At 42.0% G+C, this 24,641-nt stretch overlaps 2 protein-coding genes across 7 annotated transcripts in view; both read right to left on the bottom strand.

The window, feature by feature from the left end:
* SMG5 (SMG5 nonsense mediated mRNA decay factor) overlaps nt 1–3,167 on the bottom strand; it is a 73,733-nt gene extending 70,566 nt beyond the window's left edge. For 2 of the 4 annotated variants that reach the window (XM_078854806.1, XM_078854804.1), the window contains exons 1-3: nt 2,797–3,167; nt 799–897; nt 91–214 (exon numbers count right to left, since the gene is read on the bottom strand). In XM_078854806.1, coding sequence (XP_078710932.1) covers nt 91–214; nt 799–897; nt 2,797–2,918 — 345 coding nt within the window. In that variant the 5' untranslated portion in view covers nt 2,919–3,167. The remainder of the gene's footprint in view (nt 1–90; nt 215–798; nt 898–2,796) is intronic. The other 2 variants (XM_078854803.1, XM_078854805.1) reach the window with 2 other exon arrangements.
* A 2,291-nt stretch (nt 3,168–5,458) lies between these two features.
* KIF23 (kinesin family member 23) lies at nt 5,459–19,739 on the bottom strand. Of its 3 annotated transcripts, none has more exons than XM_078879724.1 (23): nt 19,652–19,739; nt 17,987–18,056; nt 17,365–17,493; nt 17,165–17,270; nt 16,889–17,025; nt 16,081–16,196; nt 15,022–15,192; nt 13,830–13,942; nt 13,473–13,594; nt 12,809–12,911; nt 12,263–12,342; nt 11,993–12,112; nt 11,422–11,596; nt 10,833–10,988; nt 10,297–10,463; nt 9,625–9,798; nt 8,685–8,864; nt 8,146–8,448; nt 7,768–8,001; nt 7,373–7,458; nt 6,578–6,656; nt 6,309–6,379; nt 5,459–6,214 (listed from the first exon to the last, which is right to left on the bottom strand). In XM_078879724.1, exons 1-23 carry the CDS (start codon nt 19,663–19,665, stop codon nt 6,199–6,201), a joined length of 2,922 nt encoding a protein of 973 aa, XP_078735850.1. In that variant the 5' UTR covers nt 19,666–19,739; the 3' UTR covers nt 5,459–6,198. The 3 variants fall into 3 exon arrangements, with proteins under 3 accessions (XP_078735850.1, XP_078735859.1, XP_078735861.1); XM_078879733.1 differs by having other exon boundaries at nt 10,833–10,985; XM_078879735.1 differs by lacking the exon at nt 8,146–8,448.
* Between the last annotated feature and the right edge of the window lie 4,902 nt (nt 19,740–24,641).

Below are 24,641 nucleotides of genomic sequence, written 5' to 3'. Positions count from 1 at the left end.
TCTAGTGGAGACCCTTCTACCAGCCGTAATATGAACAAAAAATGCATAGGTGCACCTTTACCTTTTATTGCCTTATTTAAAATACCACACCTTACGATTTGCTTTGACAGCATGAATCACTTCATAGTAGACCTTTCTCCAAAGCAGCTCCTCAGCCTTGCGTCCGTAATCCACAGGGTGCAAGAACATGAGCTTCACGCACAGCTCCCGCAACCTTATTGCAATGAAAACACACACAAGCATGCAAAAGCTGCAGGTTCAATTATGATTAGAGCAGCTATGTTTTATATGCACCCTGAGGTGACGAAGTGGCTCAGAGATCACAGCACCAAATCACACTGCTGAGATCCTGGGATCAAATCAAGGTAGCCTGTTATTAAACAGAGTTATTCAGTGTAGTATGCCGATGGTCTCAGCCCAGTAACCAATGGTGGTACAAAAAAAAAGGGATTAGTTTAAATTTGGTTCTGCACTCAATTTGGCTAAATTACAGTTATAACATTTAAAATATCAGTTTGACTCATGCGATGAACATTACTCTCAGTGGCAGAGTGGGTGGAGAAAGTGCCCTACTGTGTGGACCAGATGTCACTTCAAGGGATCCCAGAGGTAGTTCTGTGATATACGCTTCTGTGGGCCATTCTCTGGATACTTTATCTCATGACGTGATGCCGATCACACGATTGGAATTAAATTGTATAAAAATAACCATTTAAATGAAATTCACCCTACCCACATGACAGAACAACATTTTAACATCTTGCAATGATATCAATTTTATTGAAACAAATTGCTTACTTGTTTCTTTGGCTCACATTCTCTGGCTTGAAGACTTCTTGACACACAGATGAACTGGAAATTATGGTGTCCAGCCGATGAACAACATCCACAACCGCCCTACAAGCAGGTTACACCAGGACACACAGCATTTTAATAATACTTAAGAATACTTTCATTTTATATAGCGTCATTCATGCCAACAGCAACCCACAAAGCTGTACATGAATGACATATAAGGACCAAATCCCCTAAACGCGGTTGGCTAAGGGAGAGCGCTAAAGAAGCGTTACAACTCGCACTCAAGTTTTATAAACGGTGAACCAATTAATGGCAGAGGCCGTTTCCGACAATTATAACGTGACAAATAAGCCTATTATTGTCCTAAACCACACTGCATTATCCACAGCTGAAAAGGTGCCTACAGAGTGTATTCAGCATAAAACTTCATGTGAGTATTCTTTGGTTATTTCGGTAAAGTCACGTAGAAATAAAATAAATAAAATAATAAAATACGACGTTTCGATTGCAACACAAGAAACTATCATCAGGTAGAACTAAATTTGAGCGAGAGACAAAACACAGACAGACACACAAGCAGGGAGAGACAACACAGAGACACACAGAGACACAACATAGACACAACATAGACACACAGAGACTCAATGCCTCTGTGTCGAGGCCTTAAATAGAGAGGGGGGGGGCAGAGAGAGGTGGGTCTGCTGGAGCAGAGAAATTCGTATGTCACTGAAAGACTCAACAAGACTGGTACAATTTCGATTTAAAGCTTTCGTGACTGCAGGGATTCATCTTCTTGGTTCTTTCGGTAAAATCACGTAGAAGGGAAGTAATAAAATAATAAAAATAAAACATAATAAAACAATTCTCACGACGTTTCGGCTGTTTCATTCAGACGCTGTCGCCTCGACAGACCTGGTTTTCACCTGAGGACGGCTGCTTGCGTTGTGGCCGAAACGTCGTGAGAATTTTTTTATTATGTTTTATTTTTATTATTTTATTACTTCCCTTCTACGTGACTTTACCGAAAGAACCAAGAAGACTGGTACATTTTAGAGAGAGTTGTGTGGAAACCCACATCAATGAGAGATTATAATATTGCACATTTATGTACTGTATTCCAAGAGAGTGGTAAGCACACAACGCTTTGCATCCAGCGGCCTGAGTTCAAATCCGGCTCACATCAGGAGCGTGTGATAAATCTGAACTGGACCAGGGCCACACTGCCTTTACCAACCCACACTGACCATCATGGTTAAGTATGGTCAAACAACCCACAATGACCACGACGTGGAAGGCCTGAATCCAGCAATAGATTAACAAAGAGCTCTACATGCTTCTTCGTTTAGTTTGAAGTTTGTCCAAATGTCTCAATTGTGTGTTAAAGGGGGCAATTCGTCCTGCAGCGTCTCACGAACAACGTACCGATGAGGAACGATAAAGTCGGCCTATTTGGATTGGGCCCTTTAAACAGAAGTGGATCATCGACCGTGGCTCTACGATGATGATGAACTACATCGTAATGTGGTTCAGAGGCCCATGCGAGCCGGTCGACTTGGGGAGGGCCTTCATCAAGCAGCGGAATGACCATTACTCATGATGATGATGAAGGAAATTCAATATCCTCACTAGCTCACCGGCAGACTTGGGAGAGGGAGCATTCATCCATCGGTGGCACATAGTTCATGATGATGACGAACAAAAAATAATACCATAGACCTCCCTTAATTCAGCAGTGGATCGACCACGGCTCATCCTCACGAATAAATAACAACACCAATGAGGCCCAAGTGACCCGGACCACTCAACAAGCGGTAGATGATCACGGCTCAATAATTACGCCGATGGTCAAAAACAACATCACGGAATGCTTTGTCAATCCGTTGAATTAACAACAAAATCAAACAAGACGGACCCCTCCGATAACGCCACCGAGGCCTAGCGAGTAGGCCGGGAGATGAGGGCCGCGAAGTCGCCGCGCTCGACTAGCGGCGCACCCACCGGTAGAGGCGCTTCGTCTGCACGATTCTAGGCGAGTCGTGAGGAGGCAGCGGCGCCGCCGGTGGGGCCGGTGGGGCCGCCTCGGCCATCGGGAGGCAGCACGAGTCGCTCGTTGTGGTCATGGGGCCCCGCGCCTCTCCGACTCCTCGTAGCGAGAGGCAGACACCATCACGACACCGGCTCGATCGATCGCTCGATCGCTCCTTGAAGTCGTCTCGGAAAACGCTGCGCGGCTGGTGAGAGTGGAAGAGCTTCGGAAGTGTGGAGTGCACCTAGCCTGGTACGGGGGACGTCACCGCCGCGTAGTGGCCGATTGGTGGCTTTTGTCACTTGCGTCCGATTGTAAATGCTGTGGATTGGTTCTCCAAACACACCGGTGTTGTTGTTGTTATTCTCGTCGTAGTGACGAATTGGACGCGTTCTGTTTACGTGACAAACCCCCTTACTAATTGGCCGTGTCGGGTGGTGGCGGGTTTAACGACACATTTATATTTACGCCATCTAACCCAAAAAATAAACAAAAATCTGTATTATGGATATTGTTCGCGAAAGCACTAAACACGTGTTAAGGTAACGTCTGGTGTTGTCTGTGCAGTCGTTTGTGATGGTGGAGAGAGGAGGTTGGTGGTGTTGTAGCGTGCGTGCTGGCGGGAGTTGACCCTCCTTGTGGATGTGGAGGGAAGTGTCACGTAGTAAGTTTGCTTCCGCGACCAATATCGATAATATAGAAGTTTTATTATTATTATTACACGATTTTTAACACATTCCTGCGGAGGGAGCTGGTAGGAACGTTGGGTTGCTCGGTCAATGGCCAGGGTCAACGGCCAGGGCGTGGTGTATTCCGCAAATATACCCGACTGTGAGGGCGGGCACAAGCCGGCGTGAGTAGGTTAAACGTTGAGTTTTATAAGGGCACCACGGGGTGACCAGCCCCTCCCCACCCAGCCACACCCTCCACCCAGCCCTACCCTCCCCACCCAGCCCCACCCACCCCCTCCCCACCCAGCCCCTTCCTGCACGACGGACGGACACAATAATCGCCTGTGGGCTGGTGTAACCAGGTTCCTACCAGTATTAACTCACTGTTGTATCCTCAAATCTTGTAACTCAATTTTAACCCACTTACTAATGTGGTATCGACTGCAAACTTGGTATACTTATGTCATACTGATGACAATACTATATTCTATCATAAAAATTTAAAATATATATTTTTAAACATTATTTTTTATATGTTATGTTTCGGCTTGGGTCTAATTGTCCACGGTCAACTGACGTTGGCTGTAAATGACCAAGGTCCCTTATGTTATGGCAAGCTTCGGGGCCACTTCTTGGAGTCGTGTAGTTCTGCCATTACTAGTACATTTCATAAAAGCGTGTTTTTAAAATAATACTTATTTTGGGGTTAGATCGTGTAAATGTGTCGTTAACCCCGCCACCACCGATATTGGCAATTAGTAAGGTTTGTCGCATAAACAGAATTGCCAATTTACATGTTGTTTACTCGACAAACCGTACTAATTAGTAAGGTAAACAGAATTTACGTGACAAACCTTACAAAACAGAATTGACAATTGGCATGTTGTTTACTTGACAAACCTTACCCATTGGCTGTGTCGGGTGGTGGCGGATTTAACGACACATTTATATTTCCGCGATGTAACCCAAAAAAACTGTACTGTACTATGGAAGCGTCAGGGCGTCGTGGCGGTGTGGAGTGAACCCCGATACATGCGACGCTGATCTTGTTATCGGGATAACGGTGATACAGGGTGAACGGACTCCGAAGGCTTCATGGTTGTATAGGGGGTATAGACTACGGGATATGTTAAACAAATATTCTGGCAAGTCAGTATCTTAAATGAACCTCCACTATTATTGGAGATTCAACGGTACAAAGAAATGTACAGAAACACAAAAATTAAGCATCCACGAGGTAATCACAATGGTTTGCAGAATGTTGATTTTCTAATGAAAATACACATTTTGTGAACATATTTCTTCATAAATCTTGCCCAAACACTATTGATGTTAGTATTGGTAAGCTGTTACAACATAGGTAGTTCGCTCAAATGAAATGTTAAAATTTCTGAAATCCCTCCTAATTTTAAACGGATACACCAGTTGGGTAATCGTCCTTCTTCCAAGACGTCTGGCTAGTATGGAAGAGTAGGCAAAATGTCCTCCAGATGCATTTGAGCAATAATCTTCAGGTGCACCTTTACCTTTAGTTTGCTTTCACAGCATGAATCCGTAATCCACAGGGTGAAAAAACATGAGCTTCACGCAGTTATTGTTGGTGTGTAGTTTTACTTTTAACTCTTGCAACATGGCTGGGGGGGGGACAGTTGATTGAAAACAATTTGTATCTAGCACAAGTTACAACTAAACAGCTCCCCTATCCATGTTGAGTATCATATGGTAGGTATATACCACCACCTTTTAATTGCAGATGGAATTCAAGTAAACTAAAGAACAAAGAAAGTGTTTACATCTTTTTTTATTATTTCTACAAGGATAACACATTTTAGTTCAGTTGCATAAATACAAGCGCACAGGTGAGAAGCATTCAACTTATGGTTAAAATACATTTTACGGTACAAAATGTGAGAGCATCAGTCACAATGATTCAAGATTTATTCAAACTGGAATTCATGGAATGACTGAAAAATATCCGTGGAAGCACACAGTATTTGAATTCAAGAATACACATGAATTAAAATAAAAAATACTGCATCAAAATTCCAAAAATAATCACAAAAACATAACGGGTGTGCTGTGGCATTGAACAAAAAAACAGCTGAAAAATAAATCATCATTGTCATTAAAACCATTTATTCGAAAACTAAATTTACTATTTAAAGCAGTGACTGCTCATGTTTAAAATAAGGAGACTAACCTGTTGTAACAGTAATAATGACAACAGTGAGGATTTTACGGCCCAACCAAAAATTGTACATCCTCGAAGTTGATCTAAAATACTTTTTTGTTACGGCTCTGTATTTTGTAAATGTGTTTAATCTGCCAAAAATAAATTTAGCAATACTGTATGTGACAGTACATTTCATGAGGAACTAAAGAACAACACAATACAGCATAGCAAATGAAATGTAAAGTGCACATTAAAACTAAAATTTTAATATTGTAAAATGTGTAGTCTAGAAGTTGGCGTAAAACTCCTTTTTTTCCATATTTCAGTTCAACAGAGATCACAAGTTTGAAGAGCAATGAATACACGTTGTAGAGGCCCTGCATATGCGTACAAAGAGTTATCATAAGCAATTTCCGACAAACCTAAATGTTTATTGATAAAAAAAAATCCAGGCCACGACTGGTTGCTCCAATTATTAAAAAGGTGCGTGGATCCCAAATCGTATATTCGAAGTCCAGACGTTGGTATTTTTAAGGCCTCGTCCGTCTGTTGAAAAAGTCACATATTACAGTGAGATTTTTCCCCCATTCAAGCACAAATCCAAAACAAAACGCTTTGCAATGCAACTCGTGATACATACTTGGGCTGAGCATGGTGTTGGATGCCTGGTCCAGCAGTGGAGCCAGCTTTCATCTCGACTGCAATTGCACACTGCAGAGAAAGAGAAATGCATTTAAATAACGAGTATGTCATCATGACATGCTTGATTGCAACTTTAAAAGCTTCAAACTCATGTCACACATCCTGGGACAGCCAAGTTATTTGTTTACAAAATAAGAGCAATTTGTTTTCTGGATTTCTTATTATTTCAAGACTCAAAATGATAAACAACAACACTTTTGTCCTCACTCTTGTCTCCACGTCGGTCCACTCAGAGTCAGGTGTATCTGATCGCTGCACAGGCGCACGCTGGTCTGACTTGCGCTTCCTACAGAGGTCAGGATCGGTGCAGCATTGCATATCATGAGAAAACGTAGAAAAAATATACCAACATTCTCACGAATATATGTAAATGCAGGCAATGTAAAAATCATATTCTTAGGTTTTTTCGGTAAAGTCACGTAGGTAAAAACATTAAAAAGTAAAATAAAAATCACGACGTTTCGGAGGCAACACAAGCTTCCGTCTTCAGGTGGTACCGTCACAGCCACGACAGCTGTATCAAGTAAATGAGAGATTGCAGGAGTTACCACTGCGTTTTATAATGGTTGGAGAAGGTGGTGGGGCAAGGGCCGCATACTTATTATTAATATGGTAAGGTGAGGCTTGAGACTAAGAATAGACTGCATAACAAAGGCTGAGCCTTTGTTATGCAGTCTATTCTCTCTATGGAGAGGTGCATAACAAAGGCTGAGCCTTTGTTATGCACCTCTCCATAACAAAAGGCTGAGCCTTTGTTATGGAGAGGTGCGGTTTGTGACTCAACCTGTAACAGGGAGACCACCACTAAACATGGTAAAACAGTAATGGTTGTCTGTCAAATAAGATTGGCAAATAAGTGTAGTTAAATCTTTTTTGCATGGTTAATCACATCTTTCCAATGATTACTCAGTTTGTAACCGTCATCACGGTTGAAATTATGTCTGTGTTTGTATATTTGTAAAAATCCACAAAAATAAAACTTGTAAAAACAGTGGACAGTACCTGGATGAGGGCGACTCCTGTGTTAGGGTCTCAATGTCTGTGAACTGTACGGACTGACCACCGCCTCGTGTCTTGTAAACTTGGCCCTGCAGACAAAAAACGTATTCAATTTCAGACATGCATTCCTGTTATGAGAATACAAAGTAGACAAAAGACATGCTCGCTGAGTCTAGAATGCCTTTTTCAGGTCCTTTGGCCAATTATTTTCTTAAATAATTTAAGGAGGAATCTATACCAGATTAACCCAAAGCATGACTCATTCAGCAAACGTTTCCATGCAGAAATCAATACTGTTTTTATAACTAAATTCAAAACGGAGAATGCAACAAACACTTTCTACAAATAATAAAAAAGCACTCAAGATTAACCAATGAAGATTTCCTTATTCACTTCACCTTGATGAGACGAGTTTCAATTTCTCCATCCGAGGCGAGTTCCTGATGTGTGAGCATGTACTTGTCCGCCTTGGAAAGGGCACGCTCTGTCGGCATGAGCACCGTGACGGAATTGGTAACCGACGGCTGCATCACCGTCCCCGTATCCACACTCGTCGCTGGCTTGTGGTCGATCCAGCGTTCCGGCCCAGCCGAATGTGACCTCCTGTGCCTCAGTGGCACTGGGGGTGCCGTCTAAAGTAGTGCGGACATACAGAGCTAATGAAATCAGTGCACACAGCAATATATATGCTACAAAGAAATTCAGTTTTGTATGTCCTCACTTGTGTAATTGAGATGCATCTGGCTGGCCTGCTGTCCTTCACTATCCTCACTCACTTGCCTCTCTTGTTCCTCACTGCTTGATAAGCATTCTTCTGCAGCCTCATTTTTCCTTGTGGTCCTTCTCAAACACCTGTCCATGTGGGTGGGAGTGGCCGCCATCTTGCCTGCCTGCCTGCCTTGGTGATGCTTTCGCAAACCCTTCCACGCCTCACCAGGCCCCAGCCTCCCTTCCCACTCGTTCACGTAGGATGCAACAGAAATGTTGTCGTGGGAGTTGGAACGGCGGCTGGTTAAGGCATTGCGTGGCAAGGCCACGGGCCCTCTCTGCGGTCCCGTGCAGACGTGGACAGATGTTGGCTATTCCACAAGCACGCAAAGCGATGAAAACACCCACAATCCTCTCAGTAAACACATGTTAAACAATGTGAAAATCACATGAATCAGCTGTGAACCTGTCAGCTTATATTATAACTCGGATTTCTCTACCCAAAACTCATAGCCTCTACACAAACATTTCCTCGTGTTGCAGTACAACTCCTATCGAATGCATAACTGTTGTGCAGTGCGAATGTTAACTTCAGAAAAGTAATTACCGGTGCAGGTGAAGGGGAGGCGGAACGCTTTTTACGCGGGGGTGGCACTCTCTCTCGCTCGCGTGGTGTCCGCTCCGGCCCTTTTGTCTCTGTCACGATGGCCTTTAGCTGCTTCAGCTTTTCGTCCTTCACCCACAGCTTGTTCTGCATCTCCATCTGCTTGGCTGCCACGCGTCGATCCTAGCCCAGCATGTGGCAAAGATGGCAATGTAATACAACTACGTAACTAGTTTGTAATATGCAAATTCTTTTGTCAAGGCGCCCTTCCCCCCTTCCAACCCAGCTTAAAAAGACGCTCCAAGCGTGGTGGTGTTTCATTCAGACGCTGTCTCCCCGACAGACTTGGTCTTCACCTGAGGACGGCTGCTTGCGTTGTGGCCGAAACGTCGTGAGAATTATTTAATTATGTTTTATTTTTATTATTTTATTATTTCCCTTCTACGTGACTTTACCGAAAGAACCAAGAAGATGAATCCCTGCAGTCACGAAAGCTTTAAATCGAAATTTAGTTGTTAACGACTTTGCTAAAAATATAACACTGTGCCTCGAGGCAGTGTCCAAGCCAACAGTGGGATCCAATAAGTGTTAACTTGTGTAGATTGAACCATTTTTTTTTTTACCAGCCCAAAGGCACCAACCTAATTGTGAAATGTTTTAGTACACTTCCTGATTACCATTGTAATTGGATGGAACTCATAATCTGCAGCTTATTTCTCCTAATTTACTGAATTTTACATATATAAATGTAGACATTTTCTCCTGGTCCTGAGCAAGGTATATTTTTTGGGAGGATATATTTTTGAAAATATTTTTGGTATAAAACAGTTGCTGGATATGGAGAACTCCTGCTTTTGATTTCCCAAACTACTTTTCATCGAAAAAACAGCACTTATCTCAACATAAAAAAGTGAATTTGATAAGACATGTGGGGAACACTCACACATTCACGCTCCCACTTGCTCTTCGTCTCACTGACAACACCGTGCATTCGCATCTCCATCCGCTGCTTGTCGCCGAGCTGCCGTTGTAGCTCATTGCGCTTCTCCTCCACTTGTTGCTGCAGAAGCCGTTTGTCATCCTCGTGAATGTTGTTGGTTTTCTGCAGTACGTCGATCTGCAAACGTGCATACGGCACAATTATAGAAAACACTTGGAAGGCTACACTGTGCAGAATGTAAGTTAGCTTATTATTTTTACAAATTCAGAACACTTAAGCATTGTCTAAAGTGGGGCTCGGAGCATTTTCCTTATAGATTGCAAAATTGGATTTTTAAATACCATTTGTAGGCTGAAAATTAATCAAACGCATCAGTCACCTCTGTGACTACAAGAGGCTGTTACAGTGACAGAGGTGGTTAAGTATGATAACATTTGATAGTGTTGCTAGTTATAAAATATTCCCTTCTAGTAGCAAATTAGTGTGGCTCTGATGCTTGCAGTGACAGATCTATCATATCATGTGCAAGTCCAAGTGCGAGGCCTCAATTGGCCATGGGCTATGTGAAATGAAGTCTTGAGGGAAATTTGGCTTGAGAGCTGTATGTTTGCCACCTCTAGTCAAAAGTCAACAAAAACAATTCATCAGAAATGTCATTGCGAGTTCTACACATACCTTGTACTCGAGCGTTTTGGCCTTCTTCTCCATGCGCTCTAATTCTGCACGCTGCGCTGCTAGCTGCCGGTCCTTCTCTGCCAACTTGTCCTGCTGCGTCTCGATCCAGTTCTCACGCCCCATCACATTATTGTCCAGCTCCTGCAGGCCTGCTCGCAAGATACCCTCTACTCGCCAACAGAGGAATAGCAGAGAAAGCAAAAACCCATAATTCTTTCAAACAATTCCATCACGTGGCAGAGTGGTAGCAACAACAATAAGATAGCTAAATAAACTAAACTATGTTAATTTCACCAAGTACGGCCTACTGAGCTATAGAGCTCTTTTTCAGAAGTGACCTGGCTACTAATGATAGCTCAATGAAGTGGATTACCATGTGGAAATGTGTATAGCCAAATAATCTAAACGCATGTTTCTAAATTTGTTGACGGTCAACAATTTAATTATCACTTTTACCCGACATAATGAAATGTGCTGTGCATTAAGATCTGATAGTGGATGCCGTGGATACATGTGTGCCTGTTGGCAGCACTTACGAGCCCGGGCCAACTCGTCCCGCATGTTCTGCCTCTGGCGAATACACATCTCCAGGTGGCTGACAAGCACCGAAAGCGTCTGTTCGTCACTCGCGTCCGTCAGCTCCAACGACGGGAATGGCGGGAAGTTTTGCAGCGACAGAATTTGCATCTCTGCTACATCACCAAAAATAAGGTCATCAATATTAGTTGGAGAAATAGTGAATAAGTGATAGTCATCATGCAGGAAATAACAGGATTACAAATTAATGCAAAATGAACAAAAAATGGCAAACTATACTGCCAGCTATGCACTCTGTTTTACTGCATACGTTTTCACAATTGTGCTGTGCAGGTCTATGGTGTTTTCAGGTTGTATCACACGTTCAACGTCTTACTCCACGTAATGGGAACTTTTGTACGTGTTGAAGTGTTGAAACTCCCAGAACGTGGAGCACAACAGTTGGGCATCATGCAGAGCACACGGTACAACTTGAAAACATTGTAGAGCTATGCACCCATATTCATTGCCCAATGGGCGCTATTACTGTGTTGTCAATTTGCTTAAATTCTATTTTGTTAAGAGCCGCATCAGGTAGTGTCCATGCACCTGAGTCCCCTGAACTGGAGAAAGTAGGCCCTCCACGTTCCTCCAGCCTGCGAGTCAGCTCCATGCGTAGCTCATGGTAGCGGTTTCGCCGTCCCGGTGTGAGTCCGAATATGGGTTTGTCGGCTGGCCGCGCCACTTCAACCTCCTGGGTCATCTCCGCAAATCGCATCACGTGCTGCAGGAATTTTTAAAATGCATCAACACTTATCAGAGATCTTAATAGCCTGGCAATAATGTACAGCGTTATGGGATGCTATTAGCATGATTGACACGATATAATATATAAGTATTATTATAACAAACAAAACATGTATTTGTCATCAGCTGCAAAGCCATTATTAATGCTTATCACACCATACTCTTATCACACCAATTTCACGGGCATCCCTCAAAAGTACAAGGCTCCATTCCTACAATCAGACAAGAAGTCAGTTGCCTCACTAATTCAAGATATATATGAATGGAAGTCAATGTAGCAAAAAGACTCGGATAGGAGATATGGCATACAATTAAAATATTGATGTTGCTTGCATGTAATAACACATAAGCTAAATGGAGATTGGCCTCCTACCAGTGTCTCTTCATGGTCTTCTGCCTTGGGGTTCACGCACACAATCATCCGCACTTTTCCTTCTCCATCAAAGTAGTTCTTGAACAGGAGCGTCAGCTTGGAGTCTCGATATGGCACCATCTGTTAAGGAAGCATAATGCATTCAGAATTAAATCACTAGTTTTTAAAATATATTTATATTTGAACACGGTACTATATAAGACATTTAACTCCCTACACATTAAAATAAATCACAAAGGAAATAGCATTAATAACATTTTGCTACCATACCTTGTTTGTTCCAAGCATCTGGTTTTCTCGCAATACTTCTATGCACGTCCTCAGTGTCATCAAAGACTGATTGATGTTTCCTATACATGAGGAAAAAAGCAATTTACGAGCAAACAAGAATATTATACATTATTTTACTTGGTGCTTTACAATGTTTATGCCGCTCTTCATACTGGCTGCGATTCAGGAATTAATATTTACCGTATGAAGGTGCCTTATGACTGTCAACATTTACCAACAACACTCAACCTTAAATATCCAAAATATGCCTTAGATGGTGCTCTGAGAGCTATTGCCATTTTGTGTTGTATATATGCATCTTAATCGATGTGGCTGCTCGTGTCCACACTAATTTATTACTAAATAATATAAATATAAAATGAATATTCAATAAAAAATGGAGCAGTTATTTTTGCCAGATGTGACATCACTATTTCCTACTTGCTCATGACTTTCTCGTGACAGATACAGCAATGTTAATGCACAATATATTGTTTAAAATGGTGTTTCCTTTAAAAAGAAAGATGGGCGAGTGAGAATAATTACCAGCTTCCCGGAGACGATTGCCTTCTGCCTTCGTCCTGTTTGTGCGCTCACTGCCAGCCAAGTCCACAAGGGCCAGCTGGCTCACTGTGATCTGCTCCCTGTCCTGTGCAATAGTATTTTATTGTCATTACAGGGATATCAAAAACACAGGCCAAAAAATTAACAGCTCCCATTTTGTGTGTATATATACGTAGAATGTGTGGGTTCATTAATGAGAAAACAAACCAGTTACGGTAAAGTGGACATTGATAGAGTTCCTTACAGATATTTTAAGTCATTTTGCCTGAATGAAGCATCAAAGTCATGTCAGACAGCCTGGGACACAGCCTAGATACATATTTACAGTAGTTTACATTTTTGGGTCCAATCTTACTTCAAATAAATTAATTGAAAACCTTTTCAAATGCGGACCACATTGGGAATCTCCTCGATCTCCATGGGCCGAGCATCAAGAGGAAAATTTTGGAACAGGATATCACTTTAACAGAAAAAGTGGGTGTGGCAGCCTGTTTGTTGCAAACGACCCACTGCATTGTACAGTGTGCCCATGGTACCAATGGGCCGGTAAAAACTACACCCATGCAGTAGGATGCACGCCCCTCCTTTATAAAGTAAAAGGAGTACAATCTGTGCGAGTCGGTATGATCCGTTGCGAGGAGGCTACCTGGAGTACCGTCTCGCCGTCCGAGTCAAGTGGCGCCTGCACGAGCTTGACGATGAACACGCTGTGGGAGCGACTCGATTCACGGTTTAGCGTCGTGTTTGCCACCCGCCGTCTCTTCTGACCTGAGGACAGAAACGTGTCATTCACATCGGCAGGTAAATGGTAGCAATTATAGCAGCTTAGGAATCACTTGGTGCTTGGAACCGCCTACAGCACAGATAACAGGATGCATTGCAAAATGCAGTATAGCGTCTGCTCTTGCCTGTTCTTGATAAAAAAAACAAAAATGAAATAAATCGTAGGATAGTCAACAAATAAAAGAATCCCATTGTTGAAGTCAAAAGGTGCCAACTGTACCTCTCCAAAACATCTCAAATGCCTCTTCTGTGGACTTCACCTCCACCTCTGTGCAGCCAACCACGTACATGTTATGGTTCGAGTCCTCTCGCAACATTTTTGACTGTGGTGGTCTAAGGGAAGATCATTGCAATCAGTTCATGAGTGCAAGCTTATAGGGCTATATCATACTCTGCATTACACATGGGAAATGTATAATCGTAAAATAAAGATTACCAAGTGCAATTAATAGGTTAGATGAAGTTTTTAAAATGGTAATGAATAGATGATGTACATTTTTGACATCAAAAATTGTCATTCATTATCAAATATTTTCAGAAAGCTCTTAAGTACTGCAGACTATAGCAGAAGGAACAGGCAAGCAATCAATGTAAAAAGCAGCAATACAGGATTTGAATGTTCATGCACCATGATGGCAATGAATATATTTGCTTTGAAAAAACACAATTCGGGAGTAAATGACATCTCGTGTGCGTGCAGCACGGCCAACAGCAGAGAGCCACACGGCAGCGGAGGCATGTGGATCTGGCATGCCAAGGAGATTGCACTACTCTACAGAAAGGCTGTGCAAGACAAATGTGCATACAGCAGCCGCTTGGCATTTGAGTAACAACCAAACTCTCGGAACATACATGAACTCTGGGTTCCGCGTCGTCCCACTTGTGGGAGTGGCACAAGTTGCCCACCTAACAGAGGGACATGTGACAGAGAGGTGAAAAGCAATGCCCAGCGTGACCCACCCCAAGCAACAAGCGGCCATAAGATCCCAAAAGTTGTGTCCAAGGAAACACCCGGGAGTGGAAGCATTACACTATTACCACGCAGGTCAGAGAAATTATAAAACAGTAATTAGTTATATTCTTGGTTCTTTCGATAAAGTCACGTTGAAGGGAAATAATTTAATTATTTATAATAATTTATACATAATGAAATTCTTATTATAATTAATAATAAAAAAATTCCCTTCTACATGACTTATTTCCCTTCTACGTGACTTTACCGAAAGGACCAAGAATATGAATCCCTGCAATCACGAAAGCTTTAAATAGTAATTAGTTAGTTTTCTTGCTCGAAAATTTATATAACATATATATTTTTAAACGCCAATATACAAGAAAACCCTAGAAACTGACTCATTAGGAAAAAGGAATGATTAAGCCTAAGTATACACCACGCATATCCAAGTTCTTACTTGGGTCGGATGGGATCCACAACCACATCTTCCAAAAGATCAAAAATATAGTTGTTGTATATCTCAATATACGAGACAAGGACGCTGTAAGCGCTGTCTTCGTCCACCCCCTCTGCCTTGCAGTGTTCCTCCACTGTGATGATCTCTGCAAACTCTGTGTCCACTTTTGACCTTCAAGAAAGACAAAACAAGTCCAAGCTTAGGTTTTTTTAGTATTTTGTGTCTATTCCACTACACATTTCTTTTAAAACTAACAAGGTCAAAATGTTATATTTTTCCCAAAATTTATTCCGATTGTGCTATTGGCATCACATCATAAGTCTTCTTGGAACTGTCACAGAAGTGCGTCATCCCATAGAACAGCACGGTCCATGGAAGGAGTTCACAGAAATGCTTCTGTAATCTCTTATCCACACTAGGTTCTCGGTTGAGCACTTTCCCACCCACCCTGCTCCAGAGTAATGTTCGTCGCACGAAGGTGAAATAAATTTTTAAATTCTTAAAGACAAATTCATCCAAATTAAGTGTAGAACCAAATTCAATTCGTTTTTTATTGTGCATTTATTGGTGAATGGGGTTGAGACATTAACTCGCTGCACTTGGGAATCTGGTTGTATCATGGACAGCTGCCCGAATTCAAAAACAGCACCAGCTGAGCACAGACCTCAACGCCACCCGCATCAATGTAATAGCAATAAACAACTTGATTTAAAACAATTCCACAACTGTATTTTAATTGGAATACAGTGGAGCTCATCTTATCCACAACTCCTGTTATCCATGCCCAGAATCTATCCATAGAAACCCCTATTTTCCATGGACAGATTGCTTCTATTACTCATGGCTAATTTGCAGACAACACAAGTCACCTTTAAGTAGATAAAATCACTAATATTGTCCCGTGTTTATCAGGGGCTGTCTTCGTGGATAAGAGATGTGTTGTATATACAGTAATATCGGTGAAAAGCGTCTCCCAAATAGTTTTAGATAAGAATTTCACTGTATAACACAAAACAATGTTCACTGCAAGTAAATCTACTGCCAAATGTTAGGCCTCACCTTGACGTGGTCGATTTTGGAGTGGCCGGAGGCAAGATATCTCGTTTCTGCCTTTCAAGAAGAGCGTCCACCTCTGACTGCACTTCCAAGCTATTTTTGTCATCCAGCTTGAACACCTACAAGGGAAAACAGCCCTTAATTAGGACCTCTGCCTTAAACAACAATTTAGCTATTTATAAAGATTTTAAGTGTATTATTCACACCTCCAATTAGCACGGTTGGTTACGTACAGTGAGAAAAAAGTTCAACATACATACATTAACTACGTATCGTTACACTACAAAGCATCCTTTGAAACAAGTCCCAATGTTAGATTATGTTAAAATAACTTCACGTTTATGTGGATACATAGCAAATATTAAAATAATTTCACCATCTTGTTTTGACAAAAGCTAATAAGTATGAACAACCAGATAGTTTAGTAATTTCAGCAGGAAGGGCCCAATGAGCTGTTAGGCTCTATTTTACAGACATGCTGAGACAGTATAGATGTTATACATTACATATCTTCGTTAAAATCATGTTTACATAGGTCGCTTTACAAACACCAAATATCGGGACAATTCTCATGTGTATACTAAAGAATTATTCCAGAGGACTTTTCTGAAAAATAACAGCTCACCGCAAACTTATACACGTACAGCAAATTATTTTGAACGTGTATTATAGTGAAACTAATAACCTAACTGCATTCAAATGTAATTCTAGATTTTGGTTTGGCACACTTCCAGAAATTTTGCTATAGAAAAAAAAACTTCACGAAGAAAACAAGCTAAAGAACACAAACTGGCACGAATGTTTTACTCACATATCGTTTAGCCTGAAACTTGGAAATGGTGTTGAACAACATGTCCAAGCTGCGTGGGAGCAAGCCTGGTTGTCCAGGAGCGCCGGTCATATTGAATGTCTTTCCACTGCCAGTAACTCCGTATGTGAACAGCAGACCTGAGAAACACAAAAGGTCCATACATATGTATCGTGATGAGACATCATTCGCCAATGGCACTTCCATATCCCTCCCCCAAGATAAAAAAAAAATCTTTACATATAAAAGTTAAAAAGCAAAACATTTCAACAGACTTACCATTCTTCCCCTGAACCAGATCATCCACCAGTGTTTTCGCCACAATATCGAACAGCTCCTTCTGTGTTGTATTCACACCAAACACCCTCTTGAAGGAGTACTGGGTCTAAAAACAAAGTTAAATGACATTAAGTACCAATTGCTGCACAGCTCTATCCGGCTTACATTTTGTGAAGTAATGATAATTAAAGCCATCCCACCTCCTTGTACTCTCCGTTGCGGAATGCCCGGGCCCCCTCCGGTGGGTGCAGCTGTACCATGGTATCACTTATCACCTCCACACAGCATTCCTTATCATCCTCGCCCAGAGGTCGCACTCGGCAGTACACCTGATCAAGCCAGCAGGACAGACAAGAGATTAATTTTATATTCATCCATAATACTGTCTGCGTAATATGCGACCATGAGGCTGGTTGTCACATATCATAAAATATACAATGTATACAAATTATGGCAATGTTGACCGTTACATCCATCCGTTTTTTCAAGCCACTGCTGAATGAGGACCTTCACGCACAATTAGGTAGTGAAGGTTGTTTCACCGTACAGTGTAGGTTGGTATAGATGGACCACGTGGGGGCATTGCACAGTTTCATAATGAATTGGCTGCATTTCATTACGATGCCCACAACATAGCCCTGCAGTCTTTAACACGTTTAATGCTTGCCAATCGCCGATCCAGGCCCAACCCTGCTAAGCGCTTGAGATCTGACAAGATCAGGCATGTTCCTGGGGATTTTATCGTTGGTGATTTTGGTAATCGGTTAGTATTCTGTATTGTGATCATTATTACAGTGTGTAAACATATAAAATAGTACTTGCCCCAACGGGATCTCTGGGCTTCGAGTTTGAAGATTTTTTCATGCCTGGCCTCTTTGGCGTTTTAGGTCGTCTGCAATAAAAAAAAGTAAACACAAACGTTGCGTATTCAGCTACATAATATTACTTTGGTGCAATTACTCAACTCCATATTAATTTCTCCTTCACATTACTGGCATACAAGTCTACAGTTACACAACGGACTTTAGATATGCATTTGATTGCACAAGTATAACATTTTATTAAGCTTGTATTATTGTATATGTAAAAATCTACTCTGGATTAAAACAAAATATTAGAAAATTACTGGAGTCTATTCTATGTAAAGAGTTCACGCTTACAGTAGAATTATGCGTATACATGTGTAATTGTGTTTCTATACAAGCGGTTTATACTCTAATTTTGTTCTCTAGAAATTGTCCAAAGGAATAGATAAACTGCAACTGCATTTTTCCTGAAACCTTTACGTGGAATTTCACACTTGAATTCCACAAAAAGTTCACACTTGTGTTCTAGAGGACAGGTTTGTATTATTTTTCAGCTCAGGTTTTGTTGAATAAAAACTACAACAAAATATTGTAAAGTTATAAATAATGATAATAGTATCTTTACGCGTTTAAAGACCACAGATATCACCCTGTCTATTACTTAAAACACTGCTGTAAGTAAAAATACAACTTTCTTTTCAAGTGTTCCTTGCAAAATACTCCTGCGCAATTAGTTTTCAAATAACTGCATTGATGATTTTTTATGTTTCGCAATTTCTATAATATATTGCCTTCATTGTTGATATAGCTGTCTCGAACGTCATGCTTATAAGCTATGCAAACCATTTCTCTTTTGAGGGATTTTGGAGACAGGAAATTCAACGTCATCAATACAACAGCTGACTGGGATTCAATTATTTATTTTTTATACAGAAGCACATGGTACCTTTGTTAAAATTTACTTAGGCTCTTGCCTAATTATAAATTAATGTAATCTATCGAATGGTATGTAGACAGCAGTTGGACATTTTCCAAATACTGTACTGTATTAGTGACACTTGGACTTTTAACACCAATACAAAATCGCCCGCTCTTGTGAATGCCCGTGTACAAAGATCTTTAACATCCATTTCACAGCACATACAATAGTTTATAATGGACATAATTAATAAGACACTTTGGTCGTGAGCTCTAGTCTGATAAATTAGATTGTTGACACAAATGAGATAGATATTAGCGGTGAGCTATACACTGGTTGATCATGCCACTTGCTGGTAACAGCAAAGAGACAAGTTATGTTTGATAATGACAATGACACGAGTCAGTAGCATAACCACGGCGGGATTGCCGCATACCAACTGATCACCACCTCACACACGTTAACAGCACCTCTTTATACGTTCCTCGTATTACGACAACAAAAGCCGCAATTCATTGCACCGCTTGAAAACGCATATTGTTTCTCCTCCGATAAAACATTCGGCCTAATAAAACAACTATATAAAAGGAAAAAAAATCATCGCAGTCCCGTGCCATCGGATTGGAGCCAAGTCGCTCAACACATTCGCCCGCGGCGGCCTCCGACGCCGTCAGCTTTGTTCCCTCTAAGGAGCACTTTTAGTCCAACTACGATCGCGGCGAAAGGAGCTCATTGTCGTGCCGATTGGCAAGGCGCACTCACAGGGGACGCGACATGGTCGGGGTGTTGTGTAGAAGAGCCGTCGTTGTTAACACCGCCGCCGATACCAACTTCGTCTTCGCGCTCCACGTTTCAAATGCCGCGACCGTTACGCCGACGATTCGAATCGAACCAATCAGCGCTCGCCGGAAGTCAACTCGGGGAATTGTTTTTTTTTTGCAATCAGCAAAATACTGTAGGTCGTGTATGATTAGCATTGTTTTTGTTGTTAACGACCCGTAGGAATATTAAAATAAAATTGTAAAAACTCAAGGTAAGATTTACTTTCGTATCCGGTTTTGTTTTTGTTTGTTGGTGACGTCAGAAAACTGACGAAGGTTCAAAGGTCGACAGTCACAGCCGTCACGTGCCCGTGGGCTTAATGCTGAGTCCATCTGTGCCGATTGCTGGGCAAGGAGTTCGTTTCACCAGCGATTAATAGCAGACGAACAAACAACATCGAGGTCATACTCTTAGATTGTTTCGGTAAAATCACGTAGGTAAAAAATAAAATACATAATAAATAACAGAAATATAATTATTTTAGTTATCTTATTATTTATATATATTTTTTACATAAGTGCCTTTACCGAAAAAAAACTAAGAGTATGAATCCTTGCAGTCACGAAAGCTTCAAATCTAACATCGAGGTCAGACGAACAATTGGCCTTTTTTGGAGCAATGTTTTCCATCAGCGTTTCACGAGCAGCAGGCAAACACTTGGCCCGTTTAAATGTTAGGCGTAGTATTCGCAGCCCTGGTTGTCTACTTAATGGCAATAGCTCGCCATAAACATTACTGCATTGGTAAAACATGAATTATGCATTGTCGTGGACAATTTATTTAAGTCGGATAGTGAGGGTTGTGGACAGTGCCATTAATACGGATGATTCAGGGTTACACAGGACCCATACAGTTATGTGCATGTTTCATGCACATGAAAATGTATAGGGTAGTCAACTGCGAGGTGATCATTGTGGGTTGGGGAAGAAAGTTGCAGGGCCAGTTCACCCACGTAAAAACAAATGAAAATAAAACACCTGGTGCAAAGTAAACATGAAAATGTGTTTCGGACTCAAGTGTTACTACGCGAAAATAACAATACTGATTTTTTTTTATATTACACAGAAATACAATGCCTCAGCCAGATGAGCTAATCATTCAAATTCTAAAACCGTAAACAACACTGATCGTTCTAAGACCTGCCCTGTCAACGGTATTGAATCGTATTGGACGAGAAATTTAGGATGTACTCTTGTATTTGCCCTTTACGAGGCATTATACGTATTTCAAAAACACATTCCTGCGGAGGGAGCTGATAGGAACGTTGGGTTGCTCGGTCAATGGCCAGGGTCAACGGCGGCGTGGTGTATTCCGCAAATATGCCCGACTGTGAGGGCGTGCACAAGCCGGCGTGAGTAGGTTAAACGTTGATTTTTTATAAGGGCACCACGGGGTGACCAGCCCCTCCCCACCCAGCCCCACCCCTCCCACCCCCCACCCAGCCCCACCCTCCCCACCCAGCCCCGCCCAGCCCAACCCTCCCCAGCCAGCCCCTCCCCACACTCCCCTCTCCACCTAGCCCGACCCCTCCCATTTTTGGATGCACGACGGACGGACACAACAATCCCCTGTGGGCTGGTGGAACCAGGAGGTTCCTACCAGTATAAATTGTCCAATTTGGCGGTGTGGCGTTGCAAGTTGGCTCGAGAAATGCAGCTCACAAGCACGCCGACACTGCACCCCAGCCGTGGCTAGCTTGCAGGGGGCTTTAGTTTGCTTATTATTGATACACAATTACCAAGCACAGATGAAGATTTCAAATAACGATTAAACTCATGAAATATTCACACATTTATTATGGCGTTACAACACAGATACCCCGAGGTTGTCATGTTACTAAATAATTAAATGTAACAATGAGTCATTCATGGTTGTATTTCAAAACGCTGTGTGTTGAGCACGTTTTATTATGGGGATAAAACTACTAAACACATACAATAGGGTACCTTATTAACAGGTGACCCTTGTTCTTTAAAATACGAAATGAGGCGTGATGTAATGTTAACATTGTGCCTCCTTCCTTATTACCCGACACATTTGCTGCACGGTCTTCCAGGGGTGCATCTTAGCATCGTTTCATTGCAAGCAAACTCTTGAGCAGTTACAAACCAGTGTCAAACGCATGAAGACTGGGTGGCTGGAAATGACAGGTGAATAAGCACAACACAGGGTAAGTGGGCAAGTTGTCTTTATTGAACACACAGGAATGCACTCCTTCCATGATTTTGCATCTAGTTTTGAACACGGCGTCAGCTGTATTCATCACAGCTCCGATCATACGTCTGTGGCTCTGAACACCTCATTGCATGGACTGTTCACGCACATTTATACTGGTAGGAACCTCCTGGTTACACCAGCCCACAGGGGATTATTGTGTCCGTCCGTCGTGCATCAAAAACTAGGAGGGGTGGGGAGGGGCTTGGTGGGGAGGGTGGGGCTTGGTGGGGAGGGTGGGGCTGGGTGGGGAGGGGTGGGGCTGGGTGGGGAGGGGTGGGGCTGGGTGGGGAGGGGCTGGTCACCCCGTGGTGCCCTTATGAAACTCAACGTTTAACCTACTCACGCCGGCTTGTACCCTGGCCATTGACCGAGCAACCCAACGTCCCTACCAGCTCCCTCCGCAGGAATGTTTATTACGTGAACGGTCCATGAAAATATTGCTTGTTTTCAAGACCTCGGCACACTTGGGTTAAATGTCATTGAAGTAAATAAAACGATGAATTCACCAGCAAAACAACTGTGTACCAATATATTTTAATTACCAAACTTGCTATGTTTGCTACCAAATCATTAATTGCTACATTTATAATTAACCATTTCAAGACTAATGAGTACACGGAGTGCACGGGCATAAACCGAATACTTTCTCCGCAATGTCTTTGTACATTCGACGGTTGTAGTGCATTGTATGCCGTTTCATTAACATGTTGATGCCTTGTGTCACTCCACTGCTGGATAAGGGCCTTCTCGTGTCTTGCGTGGGGGTAATGCGATCTTGATTCACGTTGGTCAGTGCAGGTTGAAGGAGGGATCGCATAAAAGTACCGTACAATTCTTTATTTAGCTACGCTGCCCTCTGCTACGCACACACGAGGCAACGCAGCCGATAATCTTGTTGAGATGCGTCGTTTTCCGGGTGAATTTAACATAGGCATATGCACTTTATTTATTGCAGATTCAAAAGTACGAAATTATCTTAATATTCCAGAAAATACGTCATGAAATATATTTGCTTTGGGCCAGTTAGTCTTTATAAACATCTTTAACTGAAGGTATAAATCATTATTTCAGCAAGACAGTTTAAACCGAGCAATCATCAACACATAACTTTCGCTGCAACAATCTATTGCGTGCACACACAAACTCTCAAGAACCGTGCCGTATTGTTGTCGCGTCTTGCACACATTTTTCACAGCTGATTTATCATATGGAGTGAGAACGCCTGCTCATCCCATCGTCCACCCCTCGTCCACCAAACCTCGCCCCGCATCAGCGTCCACAGGCGCACAGCGCATGACCGACAAGCCACTTCACGCCACTGCGAAGCGCCCACCGTCTTTGCAAAAAAAAAAACTTCTATAATTCAAAACCATGCACCCCACTCCCTTTTCTAATCTTTCTGCAAAGCTTGGAGAAATTCCTCTGAGTAACCTCACTCCTATAGGCATCAACAGATTATGTATGTAGATTATGTATGTATCCTTGGTTGCTGTACATCCCAGCCTTGAACATTGATTTGTGCCCAGATGTTAAGTGCTCTTGCCCATAACATCTGGGCAAGATGTTATGGTAATGCAATGGCATTTCTTTACCAAGCCTGCTGATGAGACCCAGATGATCTAAACAAATGAAGAGTTTTCTTGCTTCATATTGCAACTTATTAATAGCGGTGAGGAAAACCAACAAGCTGATGTTAACACGTTTTTTGCAGTTTTATCTATACAGAACAAAGTTCTGCAAATATTCGACCGAGGTGGGAATTCTACCGGATGAAGCACCCAGTTCAAACTTCAATGTACTTGGATACAATTAAATGTAAAGCAGTGAGGTTGATGAACTCAATGATACACTCCTGTCACTCGGTTACCAGCAGTCAGCCGCTTCCTTATCACGCTTCTATTGCTTCTATCATAGCTACTGTTTTCATAACCTCTATTCATTGACCTTGCAATATTGAGGACTCGGGACAACCACTGACTTTTGTCTTATCCATACTGCATTCAAGTCCTCTACTGCAGATCACGCTGTTTCTTCCCTCGCACTGTTCTACTTTGGAATTCCCTTTATTACAGTTTTGGTGGGTTTTTTTTCTGGCCGCTTGACGTTTTTGAGAATTTCCTCCCATGATTTTCTCCAAATTCTTACAACCTTTGTAAATGAATTCAACGTAGTTAACCGCTATCTTTAGTGATGTTTGGAGTTTGCATGTTCTCCCCGAGGTTGCGTGGACTTTTTCTCCGGGTCCTCCGGTTGTCCCCCTTCACATTTAGAAACATGCCTTGAGAGAATTAGGTTGTTAGACATTTCCACAAAAGCCAATTAAATTGGGCTATCACTTGTTGCCAGGTTGCTTCTGAAAAACAGCTCAGTGGGTCTTACCTGGTAATAAAACACTGTTGTTTTAATATAGTTTAAATTTCGATTTAAAGCTTTCGTGACTGCAGGGATTCATCTTCTTGGTTCTTTCGGTAAAGTCACGTAGAATGGAAATAATGAAACAATAAAAATAAAACATAATAAAATAATTCTCAACGCAAGCAGCCGTCCTCAGGTGAAGAACAGGTCAGACGCTGTCTTTCTGACAGACCTGTTCTTCACCTGAGGACGGCTGCTTGCGTTGTGGCCGAAACGTCGTGAGAATTATTTTTATTGTTTTATTATTTCCATTCTACGTGACTTCACCGAAATAACCAAGAAGATTAATATAGTTTGT

This window comes from Lampetra fluviatilis, chromosome 3 (genome assembly GCF_964198595.1).
Source record: "Lampetra fluviatilis chromosome 3, kcLamFluv1.1, whole genome shotgun sequence".
NCBI classification, from domain to species: Eukaryota; Metazoa; Chordata; class Hyperoartia; order Petromyzontiformes; family Petromyzontidae; genus Lampetra; species Lampetra fluviatilis.
The sequence above is the reverse complement of the archived record's forward strand: the minus strand, read 5'-3'. Positions and strand labels throughout refer to the sequence as shown.